General features: G+C 41.4%; 2 protein-coding genes and 1 non-coding gene across 3 annotated transcripts in view; 1 reads left to right on the top strand and 2 right to left on the bottom strand.

Moving 5' to 3' along the window:
- Nucleotides 1-6870, bottom strand: part of LOC126282470 (spermatogenesis-associated protein 5-like protein 1) — a 95264-nt gene extending 88394 nt beyond the window's left edge. Inside the window, exons 1-2 of the mRNA XM_049982130.1 lie at nt 5694-6870; nt 4606-4783 (exon numbers count right to left, since the gene is read on the bottom strand). Of these exons, the coding sequence (XP_049838087.1) occupies nt 4606-4783; nt 5694-6425 (910 nt within the window). The 5' untranslated portion in view covers nt 6426-6870. The remainder of the gene's footprint in view (nt 1-4605; nt 4784-5693) is intronic.
- A 14714-nt stretch (nt 6871-21584) lies between these two features.
- On the top strand, nt 21585-21768 carry LOC126286121 (U2 spliceosomal RNA). The gene has a single exon (XR_007551676.1). It is a non-coding gene; the product is annotated as a U2 spliceosomal RNA (small nuclear RNA).
- A 1622-nt stretch (nt 21769-23390) lies between these two features.
- Nucleotides 23391-27321, bottom strand: part of LOC126282460 (arginase, hepatic) — a 74171-nt gene continuing 70240 nt past the window's right edge. The window contains exon 7 of the mRNA XM_049982119.1: nt 23391-24833. Within this exon, the coding sequence (XP_049838076.1) occupies nt 24604-24833 (230 nt within the window). The 3' untranslated portion in view covers nt 23391-24603. The remainder of the gene's footprint in view (nt 24834-27321) is intronic.

The raw sequence follows: 27321 nt of genomic DNA, 5'->3' as shown, positions 1-27321 counted from the left end.
ACTGGTGTCAATTTGCAGCAGAATTCTGGAACACATACTGCATTCGACCATTATGAATTACCTCAAAGAAAACGGTCTATTGACACTATCAGCACAAATTCAGAAAACATCATTCTTGTGAAACACAGCCTAGCTCTACATTCACACAAAGTAAAGTGGGCTGTCAACAGGGGTCCTAAATGGATTCCATATTTCTAGATTTCCAGAAAGCTTTTGATATCATTCTTCAGGAGAGACCTCTGACCAAATTACACACCTGCAGAGTACCATCTGAGTTGTACGACTGTATCTGTGAGTTTCTATTGGAAATGTCTCCGTTCATAGCAACTGATACAGTCACCTAGTAAAACTGAATTAGTGTGTGTCATTCCCAAAGGAAGTGTTATAGACCCTCTGCTATTTCTAATCTATGTAAACAATTTAGGTGACAGTCTGCGCAACTCTCTTACAATGATTGCAGATGATTCTGCCATTCACCATATAGTCAAAGTAATTAGAAGTTCAAAACCAATAGCAAAATGACAGACACAATGTCTCTATGGTGCAAAAAGTGGCAACTGACTCCAAACAATGAAAAGATGAAAAGTGAGAGGTCATCCACGAAATATTACATGGAATATGTAATTTCGTGACACAATAAACCAACAAATCTAATGGCTAGGAATTACAATTATGAACAACTAAAACTGGAATGATCACATGGATATTGTTGGGGCGGGGTGGGGGATGGCAAGCTAACCAAAGATTGATTTATTGGCAGAACACTTAGGAGATACAACAAGTCCTTCTAAAGAGACTTCCTACACTACTTGTCCTCCTCCTCCTGGATTATTGCTATGCTGTGTGGGATCCTTAGCAGATGGGATCGATAGACGACACTGGAAAGTACAAAGGAGGTCAGCTCATTTTGTATTACCACAAAATAGAGGAGAGAGCATCACAAATATGATAAGCAAGCTGTGGTGGCAATCATTAAGACAAAGGCTTTTTCATTGTGGCAAGATCTTTTCACAAAATTTCAATCACCAACTTTCTCCTGTGAAAGTGACAATACTTAATGACTCCAACCTAAACAGGAAGGCATGATCATCGTAATAAAATAAGAGAAATCAGCGCTAGTGTGCAAAGATTTAAGTGTTCTTTTTTCCCACCCGCTATGAGAGAGTGGAAAGGTAGGGAAATAGCCTGAATGTGGTTAAATGAACTCTCTGCCAGGAATTTAAGTGTGAACTGCAGAGTAACTTATGTAGATAAGAATTTCAAAGTGGCAGAAAGATTGGAAACTTACTTTAAATGTTCAGAAATGTAAAATTGTACACTTCAGAAAAATGATACAATATCAGTGAGACAAAGTCAGTCAGTCAACTCATACAAATACCTGGGTGTAACACTTTGTAGAGCATGAGTGGAATGATCACATACTGGTAGGCTCAGCCATAAGACTGATTTATTGGTAGAATACTGGGGAAATACAGTCAGTCTCCAAAGAAAAGAAGATTGCTTACAAATCACTCACACTACACATATACATATCTACAGCTACATCCATACCTATACTCGAAGCCATTATGAAGTGCGTGGCAGAGAGTATGTCCCATTGTAGCAGTTTGTAGGGTTTCTTCCCTCTCCATTTACGTATGAGTGCGGGAAGAATGATTGTTTAAATGCCTCTGTGAGCGCTATAATTAATATAATCTTGTCCTCATTATCCCTATGTGAATGGTACATAGCAAGTTGTTGTATATACCTAGAGTCATCATTTGAAGCTGATTCTTGAAACTTTATAAGTAGGGATAGTTTATGTCTGTGTATATGTTCAAGAGTCTTCTAGTTCAGTTCCTTCAGTATATCTGTGACTCTCTTCTATTGGATCAAACAAACTTGTGACCATTTGTGCTACCACTCTCTGTATGTGATTGATATCCCCATTAGTCCTATTTGTTATGGCTCCCACATACACTAGCAGTAGTCTAGAGTGGGCACACGAATGATTTTTAAGTAATCTCCTTTGTAAACTGATTGCATTTCCCCAGTATTCTATCAATGAACCCAAGTCTACTGCCTGCTTTACTAATGACTGACAACCTAAGTGATCATTCCATTTCATACCCGTACAAGTGTTACAACCGAGTATATGTATGAGTTGGCCGATTCCAACAGTGACTAATTGATATAAGATACTAAGATTTTTTGTTCTGTGAAAATTTTACATTTCTGAACAGTTAAAGCAAGTTGCCGTCTTTCTGCCACTTTGGTACCTTATCACGATCTGACTGAATATATCTGCAGCTTTTCTCCAACAGTACTTCATTATAGGTAACTGCATCACCTGCAAAAAGGTTGAGTTTACTATTAACACTGTCCGCAAGGTCATTGATATACAAAATGAACAGCACGGGTTCCAACACAACCGAAGTTACTTCTACATCTGACGATGACTCTACATCTAAGATAACCTGCTGTATTCTCCCTACCAAAAATTCCATAACACAGTCACAAATTTCACTTGACACACCATACAATTGTACTTTTGACAAGAAGCACAGAGGTGGTACAGAGTCAAACGTTTTTCAGAAATCAAGAAATTTGGCATCAATCTGACTGCCTTGATCGAAAGCCTTCATTATGCCACTGAGAAAACTGTGTGCTGGGTTTCACATGATCAATGACATCCTAGAATATTGCTCAAGAGTGTGGGACCCATACCAACCAGGACAAAGAAGAGACATTGAAAATATAAAAAGAAGAGCACCATGAGTGGTCATTGGTTTGTTGCTCATGGAAGAATGTCATGGAAATTCTAAAAAACCTGAATTGGCAGACGCCTGTAGATAGACGTAAACTATCTGAAGAAAGCTATTTATAAGCTTTCAGAAAACAGTGTTTAGCGATGACATGCACTACATCCTAATGTAATTCAGTCCCATAGAGATTGTGAAGATAAGAATGGACTAACTGCAGTACACACAGAGGTAATTAAGCAATCATTCTTCTTACATTCCATATTCAACTGGAATAACAGGAAGCAATCTTAGTACATCGTACACTGCAAAGTAGCATCTGTCATTTCAAACTTCCTGGCAGATTAAAACTGTGCACCAAACTGGCACTTGAAACTTGGACCTTAGCTTTTCATGGGCAAGAGCTCTACCAAATGCACTATCCAAGCACAACTCATAACCCTCCTTCATAGGGCCCAAGTATGAATCCCTGTCTGGCACAGTTTTAATCTGCCAAGAAGCTTCAAATTAGCACACATTCCATACTTGTTTTTCAGTTACTGAGAGTTGTCACCTGGGCAGATGTAGACGGGGAGGGGTAGGAAAGGATCCACAAGGTGAGAAAGGGGTAGCAAAATAGTTTCAGGTAAATTTTTCAACAGGTAACTCAGAAGCTACACAACAAGACGAAAGGAGTTCAGAGGGTAGAGCATATATGAGATAAAGATGGGGAGGAGGAGGAGAGGGAGTGGGGAGAGATTGAGGGAGTGGGGAGAGATTGAGGGAGTGGGGAGAGATTGAGGGAGTGGGGAGAGATTGAGGGAGTGGGGAGAGATTGAGGGAGTGGGGAGAAGTGGAGGGGAAGAAAAGTGGTAGGGAAGGCAGCACATGATCTGGATGAGAAAAGAGTGGTCCACACAGAAGAGAGACAGGGAAAGGTCATGTGAGGTATTACAAAGCAAGTTAGCTCATGTTTAGGCCAGGAGGAATGCGGCAGTGCAGAATACGTTGGACCCAGAATTCCCAACTGCATAATTCAGAGAAACTAGTTGAAATCAATTTGTGTTGTGGTGCACAGCATGTTTAGAAACTGAATGGTCAAGTTTGTGATTGGCAGCGGCCATTCATGTGAATAGACAGTTGGCTACTTGTCATGCTCAAACAAAGCTGCAGTAACTGCAGTACAGCTGATATATAATCTGTCTGCTTTCACATGTGTCCTAGCCCTTTATAATGTAGGAAATGCAAGCGAGTGGACTGTGGTAGGAGGTGGTGGGTGGGTGTATGGGACAGGCCTTGCACCTGAGTATCAGAAGGGAATTACCCATGAGGTGCAGGAATGGAAGCAGGATTGGAAAAGGGATGGACAAGAACGTTCTGTATGTTGGGCAGGCAATGGATCACTATTTTGGATGATGTCTGACATTGGGTACGATATCCATCTCAGGGCATGGCAAAAGATAGTCAAAGCCCTAGTGATGGATGAGGCTGAATTTCAAAAATTGGTCTTTTCTGGCAGTGGACTGGGGAAGACTACCATTTCACAACTGACTGCTGAGTAATTTTGTGCCAAACCTGTAAAAGCATTCATTTTATCTACCTGCCTTCTTGCAAGGCTTCTCCCTGATTTTCAAATCAGAATTTAAAATTAGTTTCCTGAAATGAATATGCAAATGAAATGAAGTTAGGCCTATATTTTTTTACATGATAACATTCTTATTTTTTTACTTACTGGCATCTTATTAGCATTTGTTTTAATTTTAGGTAAGCAAAGACAAAAAGTTGCATTTCCTTCAATCTGAAGAGTTTTGAAAACCTAGCTTCCATTCACTTAACTTGCATTCAATAACCAATGATAGAGAGGAGGAAAAACACACTCACTCACCTTCATACGTTAGGTCAGATGATTCTTTAAATGCACGATTCAATACTGAAGATGGAGTATTTGAAACAGACTGACAAATGTCCAGTGCATTGATACTGATCATAACAGCATCAGTACGTGCACACACATGCCTAACCAGACTCTTTTTACCACAACCTGGGGGGCCAGCCAAAAGCACCTACAACAAAATTTTCCATGAGACAATTTCAGAAACATTACACTACTGTTATAATAAATAAGTTAAATCAGTAATACACATCATATTATAGCTTTCGGGATGTTTACTGGATCATACAAAAAAATAAAATACAGCAGACAGAATGTATAATGCTCACAGGTTTGGTATTTACCACAAATTCCTTATAATAAAATAGGATTCCATATTAAGTCTGCTCTCCTACAGGCTTTATTTCAACATGCACATGATTAACAGGAACAGCTGCAGCAATTAACTTCAGCTTGCATTTTCAACAACATGTTACCTGATTTAGAACATCCTAGTGATGAAACATACATTTTCAGGCTCATGTTAAGATGTTTTCCTCATACTTCTCTTTGTAGCTTTACCTAAGACCTGTTTAACTGGACTTTTCCTCATCATGAACAATAGTTAACTAGCACTGTTTCTGTAATGAAAACTGAAGTGGCCTATTAACATGTAGACAAGGAGAGTTTGATTTTCCTGAATCACTTCAAGTAAAATAGACTCTCCTAATTACTATTCTCTAATAGTTGTTTACAATCAACAACTTACAGACAGCAAAATTAGACACTATTCAGTCAATGCACAGGCCTATTCACTGTAGGTATGTTCCAGTGATTGTGCAAATATTACATGATCCCTACAATAAAATACAGAAATTCAGTTTTTACTAACAATTTTCCTTGAAAGACGAATTCTTTCTACGACATTTTTTCGTTGTCTACCTGGGTTTATCATGGAGGTGATTAGTTTGAATATTCTCCGGTGTTAGCAAAAAAAAAAAAAAAAAAACTGGGCGACTGTCAAATGCATACAGTCCAAACCTAACATTTAATGAGTGTGCATAAAGTTCAAAGGAATAAACGAACTTGTCTTTTATACTTACTTGCTCATAGTGCCTTAGCTTGAGTCGTGGTTTTTCTCTAGCTTCTTTACTCTGCTCTATAATGTCTATCAATTTTGCGCAAGCTTCATCTAACCCACCTATTGCTGGAGCTGTATGTTTATCCTGTAACTGTTCAAATCTGACCTTACTAAGAAAACTACTAACAGAAATCTTCGTTGCCGAATTGATTCTTCCGCACGAGTTTTTATTGGATGGATGAATATCCCTTACAAACACGCAATGTATTCCACTTCTATGGATTTGTTTTAAGTTACGAAAAGATATTAGGCAGCAATCTGTAAACACATACAAGCGTAGCATGGCTCTGAGCTGAGAAATTAACACATTTCTGTTTTTCTTCCATAGCTTCAGCTGCGTAACACTGTCAAAAATGACAGTAACGTTCAGTGATTTGAAAGCAACTGGGCTGTCCACAAACTCCAATTGCTCCACCTCTATCACACTGTTCTCCACTACGGAAGCAATAGGCGGAATCACGCAGTCAGGTGATTCTGGAAAATCTCCACAACATTTTACGACGCTGGTATCCACTTGGACGAAAGAGCGATGGAGATTATGCCTAGGATATATTTTACAAACGGTTTTCCAATTATTCGACACTTTAATAAAGGCGTGTTGTCCAACTTGCCACTTCTCTTGTAATAATTCTGCAGGGACATACGCTTTCTGAATGTTAAACACACTCTTTTCCACTGTCAGTAAGTTCATCATTCTCTATAGCATTTGAAAACACAGTCTGTAGCGGGCAAATCGCACACGAGGCAGGTGCTATACTATTTGTTTACATTGAAGTGCACTGCGCACGTATCACTTGCGTGGCTAAAAGTCGGGCCACCACAGGCATGAATTACTTGTACGTGCATATCGCCACGGCCACTCGCGCAAGTCAACTTATGGAAACACCCTACTATCACAACACCAGTTAAAACACAGTTGCTAAAAAGTCGGGTTTCCACAGGCATGAATTAACACCAGTATTCTTACACGCAAGTTAGTGGCTCCACAAGCGAAAGATGTAAATGCTTCTTCACAACTTAGAAGAGGGCGATAAGTGAATTAGTGAAGTTATTCGATCGGAGTTGCACAGCTTTTATCCAAAACCTTGTAGTCACGTTGACAAAGAGAATACGGATCCACAAATGTTGGGTACAGAAATGGGTAGCTCGTAGGAATCGTTTAGGGCCAACCAATACACTAATGAATGAGTCACTTGTCAAGGCCAAGTTTCCTTCGAAGTAAACACAAATTTGAATTCCTTTTGAGCTACCTTTATGAGTCTATAAAAAAGGCTAAAACACACATGCCAGATTCAGAGGCAGATCGCATTAAATTACAAGTAACATAGCGCTATCTGATGACTTTAGACGCATTATCGTCACTGCAAAACGCGTATCGTGTTATTACGAGCTCTATTTCTAAATTTTTATATGTAGTACTGGTTGATATCTTCAATACACTGAAGGTAGACCGGATGATTTTCTTTCGTGGAGGACCACACTCATGTTGAACTTCTTGAAAGAAATTCCGCCATTTCACTATAGATTTGTATTCATTTATTCTACATTATTATGGTGTCGCCTTTATGGTCATTCTCGAGTGCAACAATAAATCTTAAAATTGACCATTCTATGTAACTGACTCGAAAATGGCGCAAATTTCTTTTCCAAAAAATACATCGGAAAGTTTTTAAGTGTTTACCATCGACAATTTTGCTTGGTTTTCATATTTAGAGTTAGTCTAAGTTCTGACAGGACACAGGTGCTGCAAACATTAACGCTTCTTGTACCGGCATGTTAATTAATATAGTAACCAAACTTTATAATATTGTGCAGGACAATCATTACTTAGTGGTCGCCCCAATACGAACATTGTTGAATTTACATAGGATTTTAATTAGGGTCAAGGGTAGCTGTGTGTCTCCAAAGGCACAATTTTTTTTTTTTTTAATTTCCACTTCATTGTTATATATACTCCCAAGAGCTAAAGAGAATAATTATTATGATGATACTGAAATAATTACTGTTCTGCAGTAATAGGAACCTCAGCCACTACATTCTCTCAGTTAATATACTTTTCGAGTCAGTTTCGCCACTTCAAACCACGCTGTATAACGTCATACAAATAAGTGATTATAAGAAATTACTGAAACCCAGAATGAGATCACTATTGTACTGTTTATTTAGTCACTTTACAAAGTATTTATTCACTTAGTTGAACAATAAGTGCATTATTTTGGCATGACGCTAAAGTTAGGATCACACACACAACTCAGGTGACGCCACAGATAATGGCATACTGCAGTGACACGGTAGTTGCATGTATAAACACCTAGTTTTCACTGGCCTCATTCAAGTGACGCAACCTCTGTGATACCACAAAGAGTTCAACTCAGTTGTACTCTGTGCCGCCGCTAGCTTTCTCCTTCACTGAACACTATTGTTGCTGTTGTGGCCTTCAGTCCAAACATGGGTTTGATGCAGCTCTCCATTATACTCTATCCTGTGCAAGCATTTCATCTCTGAGTCACTACTTTAATCTACATCCTTCTAAATCTGCTTACTGTATTCATCTCTTGGTCTCCCTCTACGATTTTTACTCCTCACACTTCTCTCCAATACCTAATTCGTGGTCCCTTGATGTCTCTGAATGTGTCCCACCAACGGATCCCTTCTTCTAGTCAAGTTGTGCCACAGATTCCACTTCTCCCCAGTTCTATCCAGTACCTCCACATTAGGTACATGATATACCCACCTGATCTTCGGCATTCTTCTGTAGCATGATATTTCAAAAGGTTCTATTCATTTCTTGTCTAAACTACTTCGTCCATGTTGCACTTCCAGACATAGCTGCACTCCACCCAAATACTTTCAGAAACGACTCTATGATATTAAAATCTATGTTCCATGTTAACAAATTTAACTTCTTCAGAAATACTTTTCTTGCCATCGCCAGTCTACATTTTATATCCCCTCTACTTCGAAAATCATCAGTTATTTTTCTGCCCAAATAGCAAAACTCATCTACTACTTAAAGTGTCTCATTTCGTAATCTAATTCCCTCGGCATCACATGATTTTATGTGACTAGATTCTATTATAATGGTTTTGCTTTCCTTGATGTTCATCTTATATCCTCCTTCCTCCTGTTCAACTGTTCTTCCACGTCCTTTGCGCTCTCTGACAGAATTACAGTGTCATTGGCAAACCTCAAAGTTTTTATTTCTTGTCCCTAGATTTTAATTCCTACTCTAAACTTTTTTTTTTCTCAGTGTACGGATTGCATAACATCAGGGACAGGCTACAAAGCAGTCTCCCTCCCTTCTCAACCACTGCTTCTCTTTCATGCCTCTCAACTCTTATAACTGTCCTCTGTTTTCTGTACAAGTTGTAGATAGCCTTCTGCTTGCTGTATTTTCCTTCTGCTTCCTTCAAAATTTCAGAGTATTCCAGTCAATATTGTGAAAAGCCTTCTCAAAGTCTACAAATATTTTAAACACAAGTTTACCTTTCCTTAACTTATTTTCTAAGAAAAGTGCTGCGTTAGTGTTACTCTTAGTCATAGGAAATGGGAATTTTGTTAAAATTCAGTAAAGGTGCGGTTGGGCGATAAAGTCTGGGGCTGCTGGCAGTGTGTAGTAATAGTCGGCAGCCAATAGGCCAGACAGGGTAAACATAGTGAGGAGCTGCAATGGTGTTAATGCACGCACGACGTGTTTTGAGTGGTGCAACAATGAGGCAGGAAACCTCAGTGTTGGTTGAAGTTATTGCGATGTATGAGGCGAGGCAGTAGGCCAGAGCCTGGAGGACGATGTGTAAATGGCTGACATATGGGAATTTACCTCTGCCATAGTTTCTGTCTCTCTCTGACACTACATCAGAAGTGAGGGGAAAAGCAGTATAAATAGACGGGCAATTTTAGCTAGAGGCTAGGGTGTGCCAGGTCAGTTGAGAGTCGAGACGCACCTGTGCTGGTCTATGCTTATCAGGGCCAGTCTGGCAGTGATGCTGTAAATATTCTGTGTAACCTGTTCTTTATATCTATGTACTTGATTTTTAGGCCATATTCCACCTCTGGGGATGCAACACTGGGGTGGGACGGAACGGCAGCCAGGTACTTGGAGATTGCATGGTGTGCCTGAAGGAGGGCAGTGACAGCAGTCTGCAGCAGGTCCTGGATGGGCCACATTCGCTTCCCATCCGGGGTCCGGGCGAGGCGTAAGCCGTGGGAGGCGCGGCAGCACTGAAGCAGCGCCAAAGACGGCGGCGGGTGTTGCCAACCAGCAAGCACCACTAGTGGCAAGTTGCGGCACACCGTCCAGGAGGGCGCAGGTTCGAGTTCGGTCCTGTCATGGGAGCAGCAGCAGCCCGAGGGTCACAGGTGACCAGTATATCAACCTTCATCCCATGGTCGGACAGAGCTGGTCAAACGGGGCGGAGGGTGGTGGGGCCCAGGGACTCTAACAGTCTCCGGAATCGTGGTAGTAGAGTGGCACCTGTCGCTACGTCTCAGCGAGCGGTGACCAGGCGAACACGGCTGACTTCTATCATTGGGCAGTCTTCAGGACTGCAGCAGCAGTGTCGTCAGTCCAAGAGTGCTGAGACAGCTGGACTCGCAGAACAGCACGCGGGTGGCGCACTGATATTATGCCTCTGTAAACTAGTTGAATAAAGAAACGCTTCTGAATACTGCTGTATCACTCTGCTTTGCCCCTTGACGCTACTGAACTTCCTCGGCCTCCTGACAAAAGTAACACAATGGGTCCCAGCTACAGCTCAGCCATCTAGAGTCCTTGGTTCGACCATCGACCACCGCAACAAAAGTAATAGGGTCAGTATTGCCTCACACGTTCCTACATTTCCCTTGAATCGAAACTGATATTTCCCAAGGTTAGTTCCTATCCGTTTTATCATTCTTCTGTAAAGATATTGTGTTAGTATTTTGCAGCATGACTTATTAAACTGATAGTTCGGAAATATTCACACCTGTCAGCATCTGCTTCCTTTGAAATTGGGATTATTATACTCTTCATGAAGTCTGAGGGTATTTTGCCTGTCTCATACATCTTGCCCATCAGATGGAAGAGTATTGTCATAACTACCTCTCCCTAGGCAATCAGTAGTTATAATGGAATGTTGTTACTCCCTGGGTCTTGTTTGACTTAGATCTTCTAGTTTTCTATAAAATTCTTCTCGCAGCATCATATCTCTTGTGTCATCTTGCCATCTTCTCGTGCATTTCTATAATAATGCCCTCAAGTACATTGATTTATTGATCCATTTCATCTACAGCTGCACAATGTACAAGAGATATTTGAACTTTTATGTTACTATTAACAATTTTATGTATAATTATACCTTTGTAAATAAAATAACACACATTTATATATCAATTAATTATGAATACTTAAATAAATGTTGTTAAACTATATATGGGGAGATAATATGCAAATTTCTGTATAAGACTACATTGGATTAATATAGAAAAACTTATTTTTGTAGATATTTATTTACTGTGTAAGTATGACTGCATAATATACACATTGAACAGTGTTGCAGCTGGTACAGTTTTTTAATATCTGCAGCTGGTACAGTTTTTTAATATCTGCAACACGAAACGAGGAGTACTTAATTTTTTGTTCATTTGCTCAATATGTGCTGTCCATTTCAAGTTGTCTTGTAGATGGAGTACTTGAAATTTTGTACAGGCTGTTTTGGTAATTGTCTGTCCATATAGCTCTAGACATCAGATTTTTTGGTTGTGCTGTGTGCATATGCATAGCTACAGTCTTCCTAGTGTTAATTTTTAAGTCATTGTTATCAAGATAACAAGTTAGCCTGTCAGTGGCTTCTCTTATGTTTTCTTCTGAGTTTCCTGTAATTAGAGAGCTTGTATCATCAGGAAATTGAAATATTTTAATGCTGTCATTGCTTATGTTTAGGTCATTTACATAGAGTAAGAACAGAACAGGATCCATTACTGATCCTTGTCGCACACCATATTTAATAGTCAGTAGCTTGGAATTACATTTCTAAAGACATTATCTCTTTCATGCTCTATTTCCACATATTCTACATCTACATCTACATCCATACTCCGCAAGCCACCTGACACTGTGTGTTCCCTGTTCTTAAGATAAGAGCAGAGCCAGTTGTTAGCTGCTCCAATGAGGGCAAGATTTTCTAGCTTGTTGAGCAATTTATCGTAATTTATGGTGTTGAATGCCTTTAACATATCTAAAAATGTGCCCTTGGTAAATTTTTTCTTTAATGCTAACAGCGCCTCAAATAGAAAGGAGTGAATTGCTGATTTGGTTAAAGGATTTGCTCTAAACCCATATTGATATTCTGACAGAGTACCATTATTCTCTAAGAAGTCTGTTAGTCTCTTATTGAAGAGCCTTTCCAATATTTCTGAGAAAACAGACATAAGTACCAAAGGTCTGTAGCCTGAAATAACATTTTTGTTTCCTTTCTTGTACCATGGTTCTACTTTCACCATTTTGAACACACTTCTTTATAATTAAATCCGGTATATCATCTACTTCTGCAGAGTGTCTCATTTTGAGACTTTTTACTGTAACCTGCACTTCTTCTACATTTGTTGGGTACAGAAACATTGGTTTGCTTGAGGCTTTTTTGTCTGTTTCTTTATGCTCTTTTCTATGGGAGGTCTGTTATAGTAGTTTCTCTGTTACATTAATAAAATAATTATCAAACATATTAGCTACTTCCACCAGGTTATTAATGTTTTCCAAGCTAGATGAATTAATCTTTACACAAAAGCTTATAGCCTGCGCATGACTGTCTGAGGGTTGTAATGGAACATTTTAAAGGCTTTACTTTACCGAAGTATGCAATACCCTCCAAATTCAACCAGTTTAACGAGTAGTTATGATTATAGAAAAGTTATTGTGTATGTTAACAACGATTGCACAACATGTCTCCATAAACAGTCAACCCATTAAATTATACTGAATAACTGACCCACACAAAAGTTAATATCACTTGATCACTGATGCAGCAAATGTCATCATGCAAAAACACTAAGTTCATCTTAAATAATTAATATGAAGTACAAAAAATAGTTGCCAACTCGCGTATTTTGTATCTCCTTAAATAAAAATCACCCAGTGAAACCTATTTGTTCACTAGGAGCGTTTTCACTCGGTATTCACTTAAACACTCCTATTTTAGACGAAAACCAATGCAATTCTTAATAATTCATGTTATTTACTTATTTATGCAAATTAGAGAAGTCAATTGACAAACTTCTAAAAAACGGTCTTTTTTAACAAGGAATTATTCTGTCAACAAATCTGTCTGTCATTTTAATAACCTGTTAAATTATGTCACTCGATGTAAATTAATAACTTTTCTCCACAAATTACGATAACAGATGTATAAGTGACTTATAAAATATATCTCTTTTTAGTAGTTCTTTGACAAGGTTATAAATACAAGCAGCAAGAAGGGTTGGGACCACCATCTATGTCCACCCTAACGTCCCTATTCCCTTCGACTTCCTCTCCCACATTGACTCTACCTTCTCCTCCTACGTGATCGCCACTGCCCTAACGCCCCTATTCCCTTCAACTTCCTTTCCCACATTGAACGTACCTTCTCCTCCTACGTGATTGCCGCAGACCTCAACATCCATAGTCGTTCCGCTGCCCAATTACAGCGGTGGCATCGGTTCCTCTTCTCCCTTCAAGGCGACCTCATCCCCATCCCCCAGCACACCCATCCTGAATCCAACTCCACTCCCGATGTCATCCTTTCCTCCCCTAACCTCCTCGGCCGCATAACGGTGGATGTCCTGGAGCCTATTGGTAGCGACCATCTCCCTGTCCTCCTCACCGTTTCAGACGGTCGTCGCCCCCGCCCCGACCCTCGTAATGACCCTCCCCCAAAGTGCGTCCATGACTATTCCCATGCCAACTGGAATGCCTTCCAGGATACCCTCTCCACCCAGGTCGATAGTCACCCCTTCACCTACCACCACCCTGACGATGTAACCCATGTTGCCTCCTTTCTCCAGCAGACCTTGTCTGAGGCCATAGAGGCCCACGTCCCTACTGTCGCCATCCACCCCCACCGTCCTACCTTACCCCCACAGGCCGTCCTCCTCCTCCTCCTCCTCCGTGAATCCCGTTGTCTCTACGTGCCTTCCTCCACACACGTGACCCAGACACATTACGACGCCACCGGCAACTCCAGCGACACATTCGTAATTTGCTCGCGGCTAAGAAACACCGGGACTGGAGACAGACATGCACCCGTTTAAACGCTACCCTACCTATAAACTCGTCCAAGTTCTGGTCAGCCCTCCGTCGCCTTACCGGAACTAAACCCTCCCCCTACTATCCTCTTCTCCATGATCACCCCTTCCCTGACACACTTAGTAAGGCCAATCACTTTGCCTCCTACCTCTCCAATGTCTTTTCCATCCCCGATGATCCCCAGTTCGATTACTCCCTCTTCCCGGATGACCGCGATCGAACTGACACCTCTGTCCCTCCCCTTGCACCTGGTTTCCAGTACTTGGACAACATTGCACACACGGAATTTAATGCCCCTATCACTACACAGGATCTCATTGCTACACTCTGCACAAAACGCAACACCGCTCCTGGTCACGATCGTGTCACCTTAGTGAGGCTCCTGTCTCTTTCCTCTCCACCCTGGCCAGGCTCTACAATGTACTCCTGTCCACCTGTTACTACCCTGACCTGTGGAAAACCTCCCGTATCCTGATGTTCCTTAAACCTGGTAAACCGCCCTTGCCCTCGCCCCCACCCTGCAGTGCTCCCAACACCTTCTCTAATCCCATCTTGACCGGTACACCGCTTCGTGCTCAAGGTCAATCCCTCCAAAACCCAGGCAAAACCACCCCTTCCTTTCGTCTCCTTGATTTCTATCTTACCATCTATGGCCATTCTATCGCCCTCACCCCCACCCTTATGTACATCTCCGAACAATCCAAGCCAAGGCACGCTCCCAACTCCATCTCCTCAAGCTCCTTTCCGGCCGTATGTGGGGTCTGTACCCCTCCACCATACTCCACACCTATAAATCACTCATCCGCCCTATCCTTTGTTACACCCATCCGGCCTAGATCTCCGCCCCCCCCCCCCCACCTTTTATAAATCCCGTCAAATCCTTGATCCTTGTACGCCATGCTCTTCGCCTCGCCTATTGCATCTATCTCCCCTCCCCCACGCGGATCCTGTACGAATTCATTCCGTTCCCCCACCTCCTCCTCTTCCTTGAAAGGATACGGATCCTGTACACTTCCCGTAAATTCGATCCTCCTCACCCGCTTGTCTCGCCCACCCTCTCCCACCCCTGCCTGCTGCCGTGCCTGTATTCCCACATCCCGCCCGGTCTCCATCTCTCTACCCTCCTTACCCTCTCCCAAGGTGGCTTCCGCCAACTCCCCCTCCCTGATGATGTTCTCCTCCCCTCCATCTGCCCCTCCTATCAACTCTGATCCTCCCCTCCCACATCCTGTGTCTTTTTCTTTTGGCACCCTCCCTCCCTTCTTTCTCCTTCCCCCCTCCCTTCCTCCACCCCTCTTCTCCCGGGCTTCCCCTCACCCTTCCTCCCTCCCCCCTATCACCGCTGCCTGTGGCATCTCTGCTCTTCCCGCTCCCTCTCCCACCCCCTCCTCCTCCTCTCTTGGCAGGTCCCCGGACTCATACACGCTTCGTGAACAATCACGCGCCGGAGATCAGCGCCTCGTGTTTCTGCATGTGCCGTCGTTTGTGCTTAAGTGGTTCAGTGTTATTCGTTTTGTGCACCTATGTTCGCGTGTGACAATTTTCGTCTATGGGTGTGTCCAAGTGTCTAAACAAATTTTATCTTCGACTCTACGCCCGTGAATGGCTCCATGTATTTTAAAAAGTGTTTGTCTCTGTTTATATGTCCACCATATTTTTTTCTCTAATTGTCTTCATTTGTATCTTTTGTGTTTCTCTGAGGCCAAAGAGCGGTGTAGTATGCTGCTGCTGGCCTGCCTGTAAACAGGTTTAAAATAATAAAGAAAAAAAAGGGTTGGGAGCACAGTCGAAATGTCACTTTGGTAAAGTGTGTATATCTGTTATTGTTCAAGGTGGGTAAACAATGCAAAGAACATGTAAAAGAAGTACTACTTTGTATTGTGTCATTGTCTTTGGTGGACAGTGGAATTAAGATGGCCACCAGAGTAATAAATATTTTAAGTTTAAATATTTGTTGGTTTCACTCATTATTTATCATCAAAAGCACATCAAGAACACGGGACTTCATCTTTTTACCCCTAGACAACCAGATTTAGAGCCAACATCAGCATCGAGTCACAGAAGCGATTACCACAATGCATTTTAATGGCGCCAACCTAACGTCAAGTGCTAACAAGCTCCTTAAATTATAGCAATATCTACGACTAGGCAACCATTACAGGGTTCAGCTTTAATTACTACTGATTTATATTTTGTTTTGGAGCTAATTATTATTTGGTCTATAGTAATACTAGAATGATTCATTTCATATATAGGGGAGCATACTGTAATCTCCAAATTATTGACTGTTAGTATGTTCATCAACTCAGATGTTGACCTGCTTGGCTTATTAAAGTCTACATTTAGGTCTCTACGTATAAGAACTGTTTTTCGGTTTGTTATTACTTTATTCAGCAAACTATCAAGATGAGGGTTGAACTTGTATAGACCCTCTAAATACTCCTTTCACCTTTCAGCATTTCCTTCTTTGCTTAGGACCATTTTTCCAGCTGAGCTCTTGATATTCATACAGGTTGTTCTCTTTTTTCCAAAGGTCTCTTTAATTTTCTTGTAGGCGGTGTCCACCTTTTCCCTACTGAAATCTGCTTTTAAATCATTGCATTTGTCCTCTAGTTATTGCTTCTTAGCCATTTTGCACTTCCTGTCAGTCTCATTTTAAGATATTTGTATTCCCTTTTGCCTGCCTTATTTGGTGCATATTTACATTTTCTCCTGTCATCTATAAAATTCAGAAACTTATCTGTTGTCTTACCTAAGGATTTCTATTAGACATCATATTTTTACCTATTTGATAAGTCTGCTGCCTGCACTATTATATCTCTCTTCCCCTACTGTATTCCTTTCTCCTGCACTTGGCAATCGTTCCCTAGTACTCCCTCCGAAACTCTTAACAACCTCTGGGTCTTTCAGTATATCCAGATCTCATCCTCTCAATTTCCTACGTCGTTTTTGGGTTCTTCAGTTTTAATCTACAATTCATAATCAATAGATTGTGGCCAGAGTTCATAGTTGTCTGGAAATGTCTTACAATTTAAAATCTGGTTCTGAAATCTCTCTCTTATCATTATACAATCAATCTGTAACCTCCCATGTCTCCAGGTCCCTTCCACATATGCAATCTTCTTTCATAGTTCTTAAACAAACTGTTAGCGATGATTAAGTTATGTTATGTAAATTGAGGAGGAGGGGGGGGGGGGGGGGGTAGGAGGAAAGTAGAGGAAAGGGAGGGAGCTGTTGAAGTCAGCTGGAATGGGACTTTATGTGTATTTAGCAGCAAGAAATAAAAATATGTGCCTGACCAGCATTCGACCCTAGGCAATAGTGTTAATCATTGCACCATCCAAACACAATTATGCGGACTATCAAAGCGGGTCTCCTGGCTGACCCACATTCCGACCTAACACTCCCCATTCACAGTCCTCGCCCATGTCCCCCACACTCACTGCTTTGAGATTCCCACATGATATCGACTGTAATTGTGCATCCGCACTTATGGTGTTGGATTCATCTGAAAGAACACACACAACATGTTGATATAATTGAGTCACCCTGATGGACAATGAATCCACCATTTTCAGTGTGGATGCATGATTAAGTTCATCCTCATGTCGGTATCTCAAAGTAGTGAGCCTGGAGGGCATGGATGGGGACTGCAAATAGGCAGTGCTGGGTGGGAATGTGGATCAGCCAGGAGGCATGCTGAGACAATCCATGCAATTTCGATAAACACTGTGTCCAGATGGCACAGTGGTTAATGCAGCTGCCAAGTGAGCCGGAGATCCCAGGTTCAAATAAGTTTGTCACACATTTTCATATGTCACCACTAAATCCACCTAAAATCTCACCACAGCTGACATAAATAGCTCCTTCCCTTTCCTTCCCTTCCCTTCCCTTCCCTTCCCTTCCCTTCCCTTCCCCCTCCTCCCCATCAATTTACATAATTTGTATGACAGCTCTGGATCCAGCATGGTGTTTCTTCTTCCAGCCACGACCAAAAGAACAGACACCACACATTCATGTAACTAATTCAACTTAATGGGCAATGAATCTCCTACCTTCAGTGTGGATGCACGGTTATCTCTGACCTCATATGGAAGTCTCAGAGTAGTGAGCATGGAGAACATGGACCGGGCCTGCAGATCAGTTGGGAATGTGGCATCACTTGAAGCTGTGCCAAGATAGTCCATGCAACTGAAAAACACAGTCTCTGGATGGTGCAGCGATTAATGCAACCACCTAGTAAGTAGGAGAGGCCAGGTTCGAATAAGTCTGGTTCACATTTTCACATGTCGCCGCTAAATCAGCATAGAGTGCTGTTTCAGCTGACATCAATAGTTCCTTCCCTTTCCTTTCCTCTACTTCTTCCCTTCAGTTTACATATTATGTTTCACAGCTCTGGATCCTATGTGGTGTCTCTTTTCCCAGGCATACTTGAAAGAACAGCACCACACATTGTTGTAACTGATTCACCTCGATGGGTAATGAAGCCTGCACCTTCAGTGTGGATGCAAAATTACTTAAAATAGCAAGCATGGAGGACTTGGACAGGGACTGTGGATAGGTGGCACTAGGTGCGAATGTGAGTTGTCCAGCAGGTGCGCCAACACAGTCTGCACAATTGCGATAATTATTATATTGCATTATGTTCGAGTATAATGACTTTTCTGGAGACTAGAAATCTACTCTGTATGAATCAGCATGGGTTTCGAAAGAGACGGTCGTGTGAAACCCAGCTCGCGCTATTTGTCCACAAGACTCAGAGGGCCATAGACACGGGTTCACAGGTAGATGCCGTGTTTCTTGACTTTCGCAAGGCATTTGACACAGTTCCCCACAGTCGTTTAATGAACAAAGTAAGAGCATACGGACTATCAGACCAATTGTGTGATTGGATTGAGGAGTTCCTAGATAACAGAACGCAGTATGTCATTCTCAATGGAGAGAAGTGATTTCAGGTGAGCCACAGGGGAGTGTCGTAGGACCATTGCTATTCGCAATATACATAAATGACCTGGTGGATGACATCGGAAGTTCACTGAGGCTTTTTGCAGATGATGCTGTGGTGTATCGAGAGGTTGCAACAATGAAAAATTGTACTGAAATGCAGGAGGACCTGCAGCAAATTGACGCATGGTGCAGGGAATGGCAATTGAATCTCAATGTAGACAAGTGTAATGTGCTGCGAATACATAGAAAGATAGATCAATAATAAATTAGCTACAAAATAGCAGGTCAGCAACTGGAAGCAGTTAATTCCAAAAATTATCTGCGAGTACGCATTCGGAGTGATTTAAAATGGAATGATCACATAAAGATGATCGTCGGTAAAGCAGATGCCAGACTGAGATTCATTGGAAGAATCCAAAGGAAATGCAATCCGAAAACAAAGGAAGTAGGTTACAGTACGCTTGTTCGCCCACTGCATGAATACTGCTCAACAGTGTGGGATCCGTACCAGATAATGTTGGTAGAAGAGATAGAGAAGATCCAACGGAGAGCAGCGCGCTTCATTACAGAATCATTTAGCAATCGCGAAAGCGTTACGGAGATGATAGATAAACTCCAGTGGAAGACTCTGCAGGAGAGAAGCTCAGTAGCTCGGTACGGGCTTTTGTTAAAGTTTCGAGAACATACCTTCACTGAAGAGTCAAGCAGTATATTGCTCCCTCCTACGTATATCTCGCGAAGAGACCATGAGGATAAAATGAGAGAGATTAGAGCCCACACAGAAGCATACTGACAATCCTTCTTTCCACGAACAATACGAGACTGGAATAGAAGGGAGAACCGATAGAGGTACTCAGGGTACCCTCCGCCACTCACCGTCAGGTGGCTTGCGGAGTATGGATGTAGATGTAGATAAACACTGTTAATGCAACTGCCTAGTAACCAGGAGAACCAGGGTTTGAATCCCAGTTCAGCACACATTTTCACTGGTCACCACAAAACCCACAAAAATTTCCATTGCAGCTGACATTAAGTGTTCCTTCTCTTTCCTTTCCTTTCCTTTCCTTTCTCTCCCCCCCTCCCCTCCCCTCCCCTCACTTCAGTTTACATAATATGTATCACAGCAGCGGATCCCTCATGGTATCTGTTCTTTTTGACATGTCCGAAAGAACAGACCCCACACATTCATCTGATTAAATTATGATGTGTGCAAAATCCTACCAGGCGGCTTCCTCTTTCATTCCTTTCCCCCGTCCATATTCACCTGCCATTTTTCCTTCTCTTCCTTTTCCTACTGTCGAATTTCAGTCTCCCATGATTATTAAATTTTCGTCTCCCTCAACTATCTGAATAATTTCTTTTATCTCATCATAAATTTTTTCAGTCTGTTCATCATCTGCAGAGCCTGTTGTCCTATAAACTTGCACTACTGTGGTGGGTGTGAACTTTGCGTCTTTCTTGGCTGCAATAATGCATTCACTATGCTGTCTATAGTAGCTTACCTGCATAGTTCTTTTCTTATTGATTATTAAACTTACTCCTGCATTACCACTATTTGATTTTATATTTATAAATCGGTATTCACCCGACCAGAAGTCCTGTTCCCCCTGCCACCAAACTGCACTAAACCCCATCATATCTAAATTTAACATGTCCATTTCTCTTTTTAAATTTTCTGGAATACCTGGGCAGTTAAGGGATCTAACATCCCTTGTTCCGATTCATATAAAGTCAGCATTTTTTCTCCTGATAACGACATCCTCCTGAGTAGTCCCTGCACTGAGAGCTGAATGGGGGGATTCCAAGAGAATGGAATCATTATTTAACCATACAGTAGAGCTGGAGGTCCTCAGGAAAACTACAGCTATAGTTTCTCTTTACTTTCAGCCATTCACAGTACCAGCACAGCAAGGGAATTTTGGTTGATGTTACAGGGCCAGATCAATCAATCATCCAGACTGTTACCCTGCAACAACAGAAATCACTGCTGCTTCTCTTCAGGAACCACGTTTGTCTGGCCTTTCAACAACCACCCCTCTGTTGTGGCTGCACTTACGATATGGCTCTCTGTATTGCTGAGGCACACCAATGGAAGGTCCACAGTTCATGGGGTGGGGAAGCGATTGGTATACCATTGTAGACAAATTATAATACCTACTTATAAGATATCTCAATTCTATTAAAAATAGAAAGCAACTAAGAACAACATCTCACTCAAGGAACAATTATGATTGACCGTTCACACACTCCAGAGAGTATACAGTACATCATACTTCACATGTGGAGATACTAATACTGCCCTTCCACCATCCACTAAACTGCAGAGTGCTTGAAATATAGGGGTACTTCAGTTTGACAACTCTGCCAGCTACTGTACAAACCACCTTCGGCTGCAATGACATGGCAAGTGGAATGGTCTTCTGTGAGGCCAGCGTGAGTTGCCCAGGACTACGTTCATTGTCTGCAGGATGTATAGTTGTGGGAGCACTGTCCCCATGCCCATCCACATTGCTTTTCTTGTCATCTGAGACTGGAGTCAGCATGACCCATGCTTGTTTCAGTCTTTCCCTTGATACTTTGCTAGCTTTCCCATTTTGCAGAATCTCAAATGTGCGTTTATTTTGTCACAAAACTTGGTAGGGTCCCATATCTTCTGTCTAAGCTGATAAGACCAAATACTACATTTCTATCTTAATGTCTGATATGTCCTGCATTGCAGGACCAAAATATTAAGATCATTTTTGGCTCATGACAGAGTGCTAGGGGCTTGTCCCACCTATGTCGCAGACTGGTCAAGAATTGCTGTACTACCGGGTTCGGCCCACCTATAATCAGTTCAAACACTGCCTCACAGCCTGAAATGCAGGAGATGTCCATGAGGAATCTGAGTGCAGCACGACATGCAAACAATATGTTAGTGCCTTGTGCATGAAAACAGCTTGTAAGCCATGATGTATAGCTGGTGCTTGTCCAATCTCTGGCATGTAATCCTGAATCATCTGTACAAACAAGGATAACTCTGTTTGGTTCAGAAGTGGCACAGAAGTTAGAAACTCAGTTGGTATTCTTAATGGCTCTCCGTGCACTATCTCAGCAACTGAGGTGCAGATATCAACCTTGTAAGCTGTCTGGAACCCCAACAGTACGAGAGGGAGTGCTTTAATCCAACTTTCTCAGTGGCACATGAATGCTGCATTCACTCAGCAATAGCAGCACTGCATTGCAGGAATACTGCCAACAGAAATAACTGCAAGAGGCCCCATGTTAATAAATGGGCTAAAGAATTTGAAGAAACAGAAGAGTTACACGGTGGAATAGGGAAAGGGAGTTGGCCCATTCAATTCCCAATTATATCTGTCTACAAAAACATCTCTTGAGCTTTGGTCATCAATAGACATTCAGCAGGCAACAACTTCAGTCTGGATGCCTTCTTGCTTTTTGTATTCCCCATCAGTGATGAGGTTCAGGTTGTCTCTGACACAGTTCTCTTCCAGGGACTTAACAACCTTTGGACCACCTTTGTGTCTATATTTGAACCTGGCTTCGGATGTACCACAGATTTCCAGGCTTTTATCTCCTCATGGCCAAATGCGGTACCTCATATCTACTGAGCATGGCCCTTTGAAGTCTCCCTCTGGACAGCTGTTATGCAGGAACACGATTTTTCCATGACACTGGGGCGGTTCAACATGTTAAAACCAGTGCTTGGTCCACACCCTTGGTAGTGGCAAAGAAATCAAATGGCTTCCTCTGGTTATGTGGAGACTTTAAATCAAAATCAATGTTCAGGCAAAGTGGAAACCTTACTTTCCTTATAATTTGTTTAGAAATTCCATTACTGTGAAATATTACATTCAACAGTTGCTTTGGATTCACTCAGACAGGTTTCACAGCACTCTGTTGAGGTGTTTATATTTCAATCATTGTGTTGCTGGTATGGATACATTTCTGCGATACAGTATGTAATCTGTGCAAATGCATCAGGATCACCAGCACATACTGTATCTTCTGCGCATCAGGTGGTAGGCATGACAGCCAGATATTCCGTAGAATGTCTTTGTTGATGGCATTACGTGTTCTAGTCTGCAGGTGGTGCAATAACTGCGAAGGGCAAAGTGTCACCTTGTGTCATAATTAGTTTCACACTGCAGTGCATAATCACTTTACATGCAAACACATGAACAATTTAAAGCACAATATATAAAGCACTATATAACATTTACTGTTTACTTTTCTCTCACATTGAAAAGTATAGTGACTGTTAATAACCTGAAATTTATGTTGTAATTTTGTAGCCAGAATCATTTTCCAAGTAAAGAACTGTTAAGAATGTTAACAAAGACTACAGATGTTTCTTTGTAATATTAGGATTTGAGTGAGCCCCCTCCCCATTTTTTTACACCACGAGTTTTCACGAAGGAAGAAAATCATGGAGAGAGTCAAACAGCAGAAGAAATTTCAATGGTATTTATTTCAGTAAAATTATACATAAACATTCAGTTAATGTAATACTAAGAAATTTTCAGCCTTTTCATTGATGTTAGTTGATTATAAATTAAATACTTAGGCAGTAAAACACAAAGTGCATATAAGGGGGGGGGGGGGGGGGGGGGAGTCACAAACATGTGAAACAGCATACTGGGACATACAGACATGAACAGTAGATTATGAATGATAATAAAGGTAACAAATTATTTAGAAAATTAGTCATTTGTTGTACCATGGAACATGTTCACCGTGCACTACCATTATATGACATTTATTAACAGGTCGATAAAAGACAAAAGTGATATATTTTCAGTATTTACATAGCTACATTTACACAAGATGGCAGCTCTCTTAATTAGTCCTCCAAGAGCAGATGGAATAAGGCGAGTAAAACATATGAAATACACAATTCAAAAGGTACTTCTTGAACATACACTTCTAAGAGAACTTTATGTATGTCACAGGTCTAATTTATTGAACAGTAAAATGTTCAAGAAGACAAAGTGAGTGGAATTTCACTGCCACTAAATTTGCAGTTCTGCTCCCAAGTTAGTATTAAGAGAGAACCTTATTGGGAAACTGATGGGCACCAAATAGGTGCACATCCTGAAGTACTTCACACTTAATCCATGATGTTCTGATTTAAACTAGGCAAATAAACTGTTAATACGATGTAACTCTGCTCATATACAAAATGGCCGGTTTCATTCCAATTCAGAAGTTTAATTTTTTTTACACACGTTGTTTATTAAAATTGTTTCTTAATCCTGCTATTATAGACGCTAAATTTCAACAAAAACTACAACTTGACAGGCTAAACTGCATAACCAAGAGGCTTCTGAAACTACGAAGAGTGACATCTTCTCTGAAACTTACAAGTCAGGCTCCGGACATACGTTGTTGCATGGCAAGGGTCCTACCAACTTACAATGTCAAGGCATATCCCTGATCCATCTTTCCCTATACAGTAAATGGTCATTTCATACATTTTTACATTATTTAACACAATTTTACAAATAAGTGGCTCATAATCTTCTACATACAGACTAGAATATTTCCTGTTATCGATGGCACCATCCAGCTAAGATGATTCAGACTTATAGTGGGCAGTACTACATCACATTAGCAATGCAATGGTTTTTTTAACAACTCAGTGCTGTGTTAAGATCACTTAGCATTAATTACATGACCTTTTGTCAATGGTAATGCCTGCAGCTGGCCATCCTCTTCGCTCAAAGCCAACAGCGGAGCGGCATACTTCAATTGCTGCCTCGACAGTGAGCTGGACACCCCTTTCATCTGAGAGTTCTGGGTTAACTTCTACAATATCAAAAGCTGCCAAACGTCCGGTGCGATGAACTTCCTCCACAATCTGCAGTCCCTCTCGTAGTGACAGTCCACCTCGTACTATGCAAGATGCAATTTAATGTAAATAAGCATAGTAAACATGAGGTTGCACTTAATGGTAATAATGAAATTAGAAATAGGAATGAAGTTCATAGAGAAGTATATATCCAGTGAAATTTTTTTAAAGTGCTTTATCTGAAAACTACCTTGAGCAGTTAAACAGAGAACCGACTCGTGGCGATAACATATTAGACCTTCTGGTAACAAACAGACCCAAACTATTTGAATCAGTTAATGCAGAACAAGGAATCAGCGATCATAAAGCGGTTACTGCATCGATGATTTCAGCTGTAAATAGAAATGTTAAAAAAGGTAGGAAGATTTTTCTGTTCAGCAAAAGTGACAAAAAGCAGATTTCAGAGTACTTGATAGCTCAACACAAAAGTTTGGTAGAAAGCACAGATAGTGTTGAGGATCAGTGGACAAAGATCAAAACCATCGTACAATATGCATTAGATGAGCATGTGCCAAGCAAGATCGTAAGAGATGGAAAAGAGCCACCGTGGTACAATAACCGAGTTAGAAAATTGCTGCGGAAGCAAAGGGAACTTCACAGCAAACATAAACATAGCCAAAGCCTTGCAGACAAACAAAAATTAGGCGAAGCGAAATGTAGTGTGAGGAGGGCTATGCGAGAGGCGTTCAATGAATTCGAAAGTAAAGTTCTATGTACTGACTTGGCAGAAAATCCTAAGAAATTTTGGTCCTATGCCAAAGCGGTGGGTGGGTCAAAACAAAATGTCCAGACACTCTGTGACCAAAATGGTACGGAAACAGAGGATGACAGACTAAAGGCCAAAATACTAAATATCTTGTTCCAAAGCTGTTTCACAGAGGAAGACTGCACTGTAGTTACTTCTCTAGATTGTCGCACAGATGACAAAATGGTAGATATCAAAATAGACGACAGAGGGATAGAGAAACAATTAAAATCGCTCAAAAGAGGAAAGGCTGCTGGACCTAATGGGATACCAGTTCGATTTTACACAGAGTACGCGAGGAACTTGCCCCCCCTTCTTGCAGCGGTGTACCGTACGTCTCTAGAAGAGTGAAGCGTTCCAAAGGATTGAAAAAGGGCACAAGTCATCCCCGTTTTCAAGAAGAGACGTCAAATAGATGTGCAGAACTATAGACCTATATCTCTAACGTCGATCAGTTGTAGAATTTTGGAACACGTATTATGTTCTAGTATAATGACTTTTCTGGAGACTAGAAATCTACTCTGTAGGAATCAGCATGGGTTTCGAAAAAGACGGTCGTGTGAAACCCGGCTCGCGTTATTCGTCCACGAGACTCAGAGGGCCATAGACACGGGTTCACAGGTAGATGCCGTGTTTCTTGACTTCCGCAAGGCATTTGACACAGTTCTCCACCGTTGTTTAATGAACAAAGTAAGAGCATACGGACTATCAGACCAATTGTGTGATTGGATTGAGGAGTTCCCAGGTAACACAACGCAGCATGTCATTCTCAATGGAGAGAAGTCTTGCGAAGTAAGAGTGATTTCAGGTGTGCCGCTGGGGAGTGTCATAGGACCGTTGCTATTCACAATATACATAAATGACCTGGTGGATGACATCGGAAGTTCACCGAGGCTTTTTGCAGATGATGCTGTGGTGTATCGAGAGGTTGCAACAATGAAAAATTGTACTGAAATGCAGGAGGATCTGCAGCGAATTGACGCATGGTGCAGGGAATGGCAATTGAATCTCAATGTAGACAAGTGTAATGTGCTGCGAATACATAGAAAGATTGATCAATAATCAATTAGCTACAAAATAGCAGGTCAGCAACTGGAAGCAGTTAATTCCAAAAATTATCTGCGAGTACGCATTCGGAGTGATTTAAAATGGAATGATCACATAAAGATGATCGTCGGTAAAGCAGATGCCAGACTGAGATTCATTGGAAGAATCCAAAGGAAATGCAATCCGAAAACAAAGGAAGTAGGTTACTGTACACTTGTTCGCCCACTGCTTGAATACTGCTCAACAGTGTGGGATCCGTACCAGATAGGGTTGATAGAAGAGATAGAGAAGATCCAACGGAGAGCAGTGCGCTTTGTTACAGGATCATTTAGTAATTGCGAAAGCGTTATGGAGATGATAGATACACTCCAGTGGAAGACTCTGCAGGAGAGACGCTCAGTAGCTCGGTACGGGCTTTTGTTAAAGTTTCGAGAACATACCTTCACCGAAGAGTCAAGCAGTATATTGCTCCCTCCTACGTATATCTCGCGAAGTGACCATGAGGATAAAATCAGAGATATTAGAGCCCACACAGAAGCATACCGACAATTCTTCTTTCCATGAACAATACGAGACTGGGATAGAAGGGAGAACCAATAGAGGTACTCAGGGTACCCTCCGCCACACACCGTCAGATGGTTTGCAGAGTATGGATGTAGATGTAGATGCAGATAGCAAGGCTTTATGTCAGAGAAGGCTGCAACATCAACCTTACATAATATTAATCTACATCTTGCAAA

The sequence above is a fragment of the Schistocerca gregaria genome, chromosome 1, assembly GCF_023897955.1.
Source record: "Schistocerca gregaria isolate iqSchGreg1 chromosome 1, iqSchGreg1.2, whole genome shotgun sequence".
Classification (NCBI taxonomy): domain Eukaryota; kingdom Metazoa; phylum Arthropoda; class Insecta; order Orthoptera; family Acrididae; genus Schistocerca; species Schistocerca gregaria.
The sequence above is the reverse complement of the archived record's forward strand: the minus strand, read 5'-3'. Positions and strand labels throughout refer to the sequence as shown.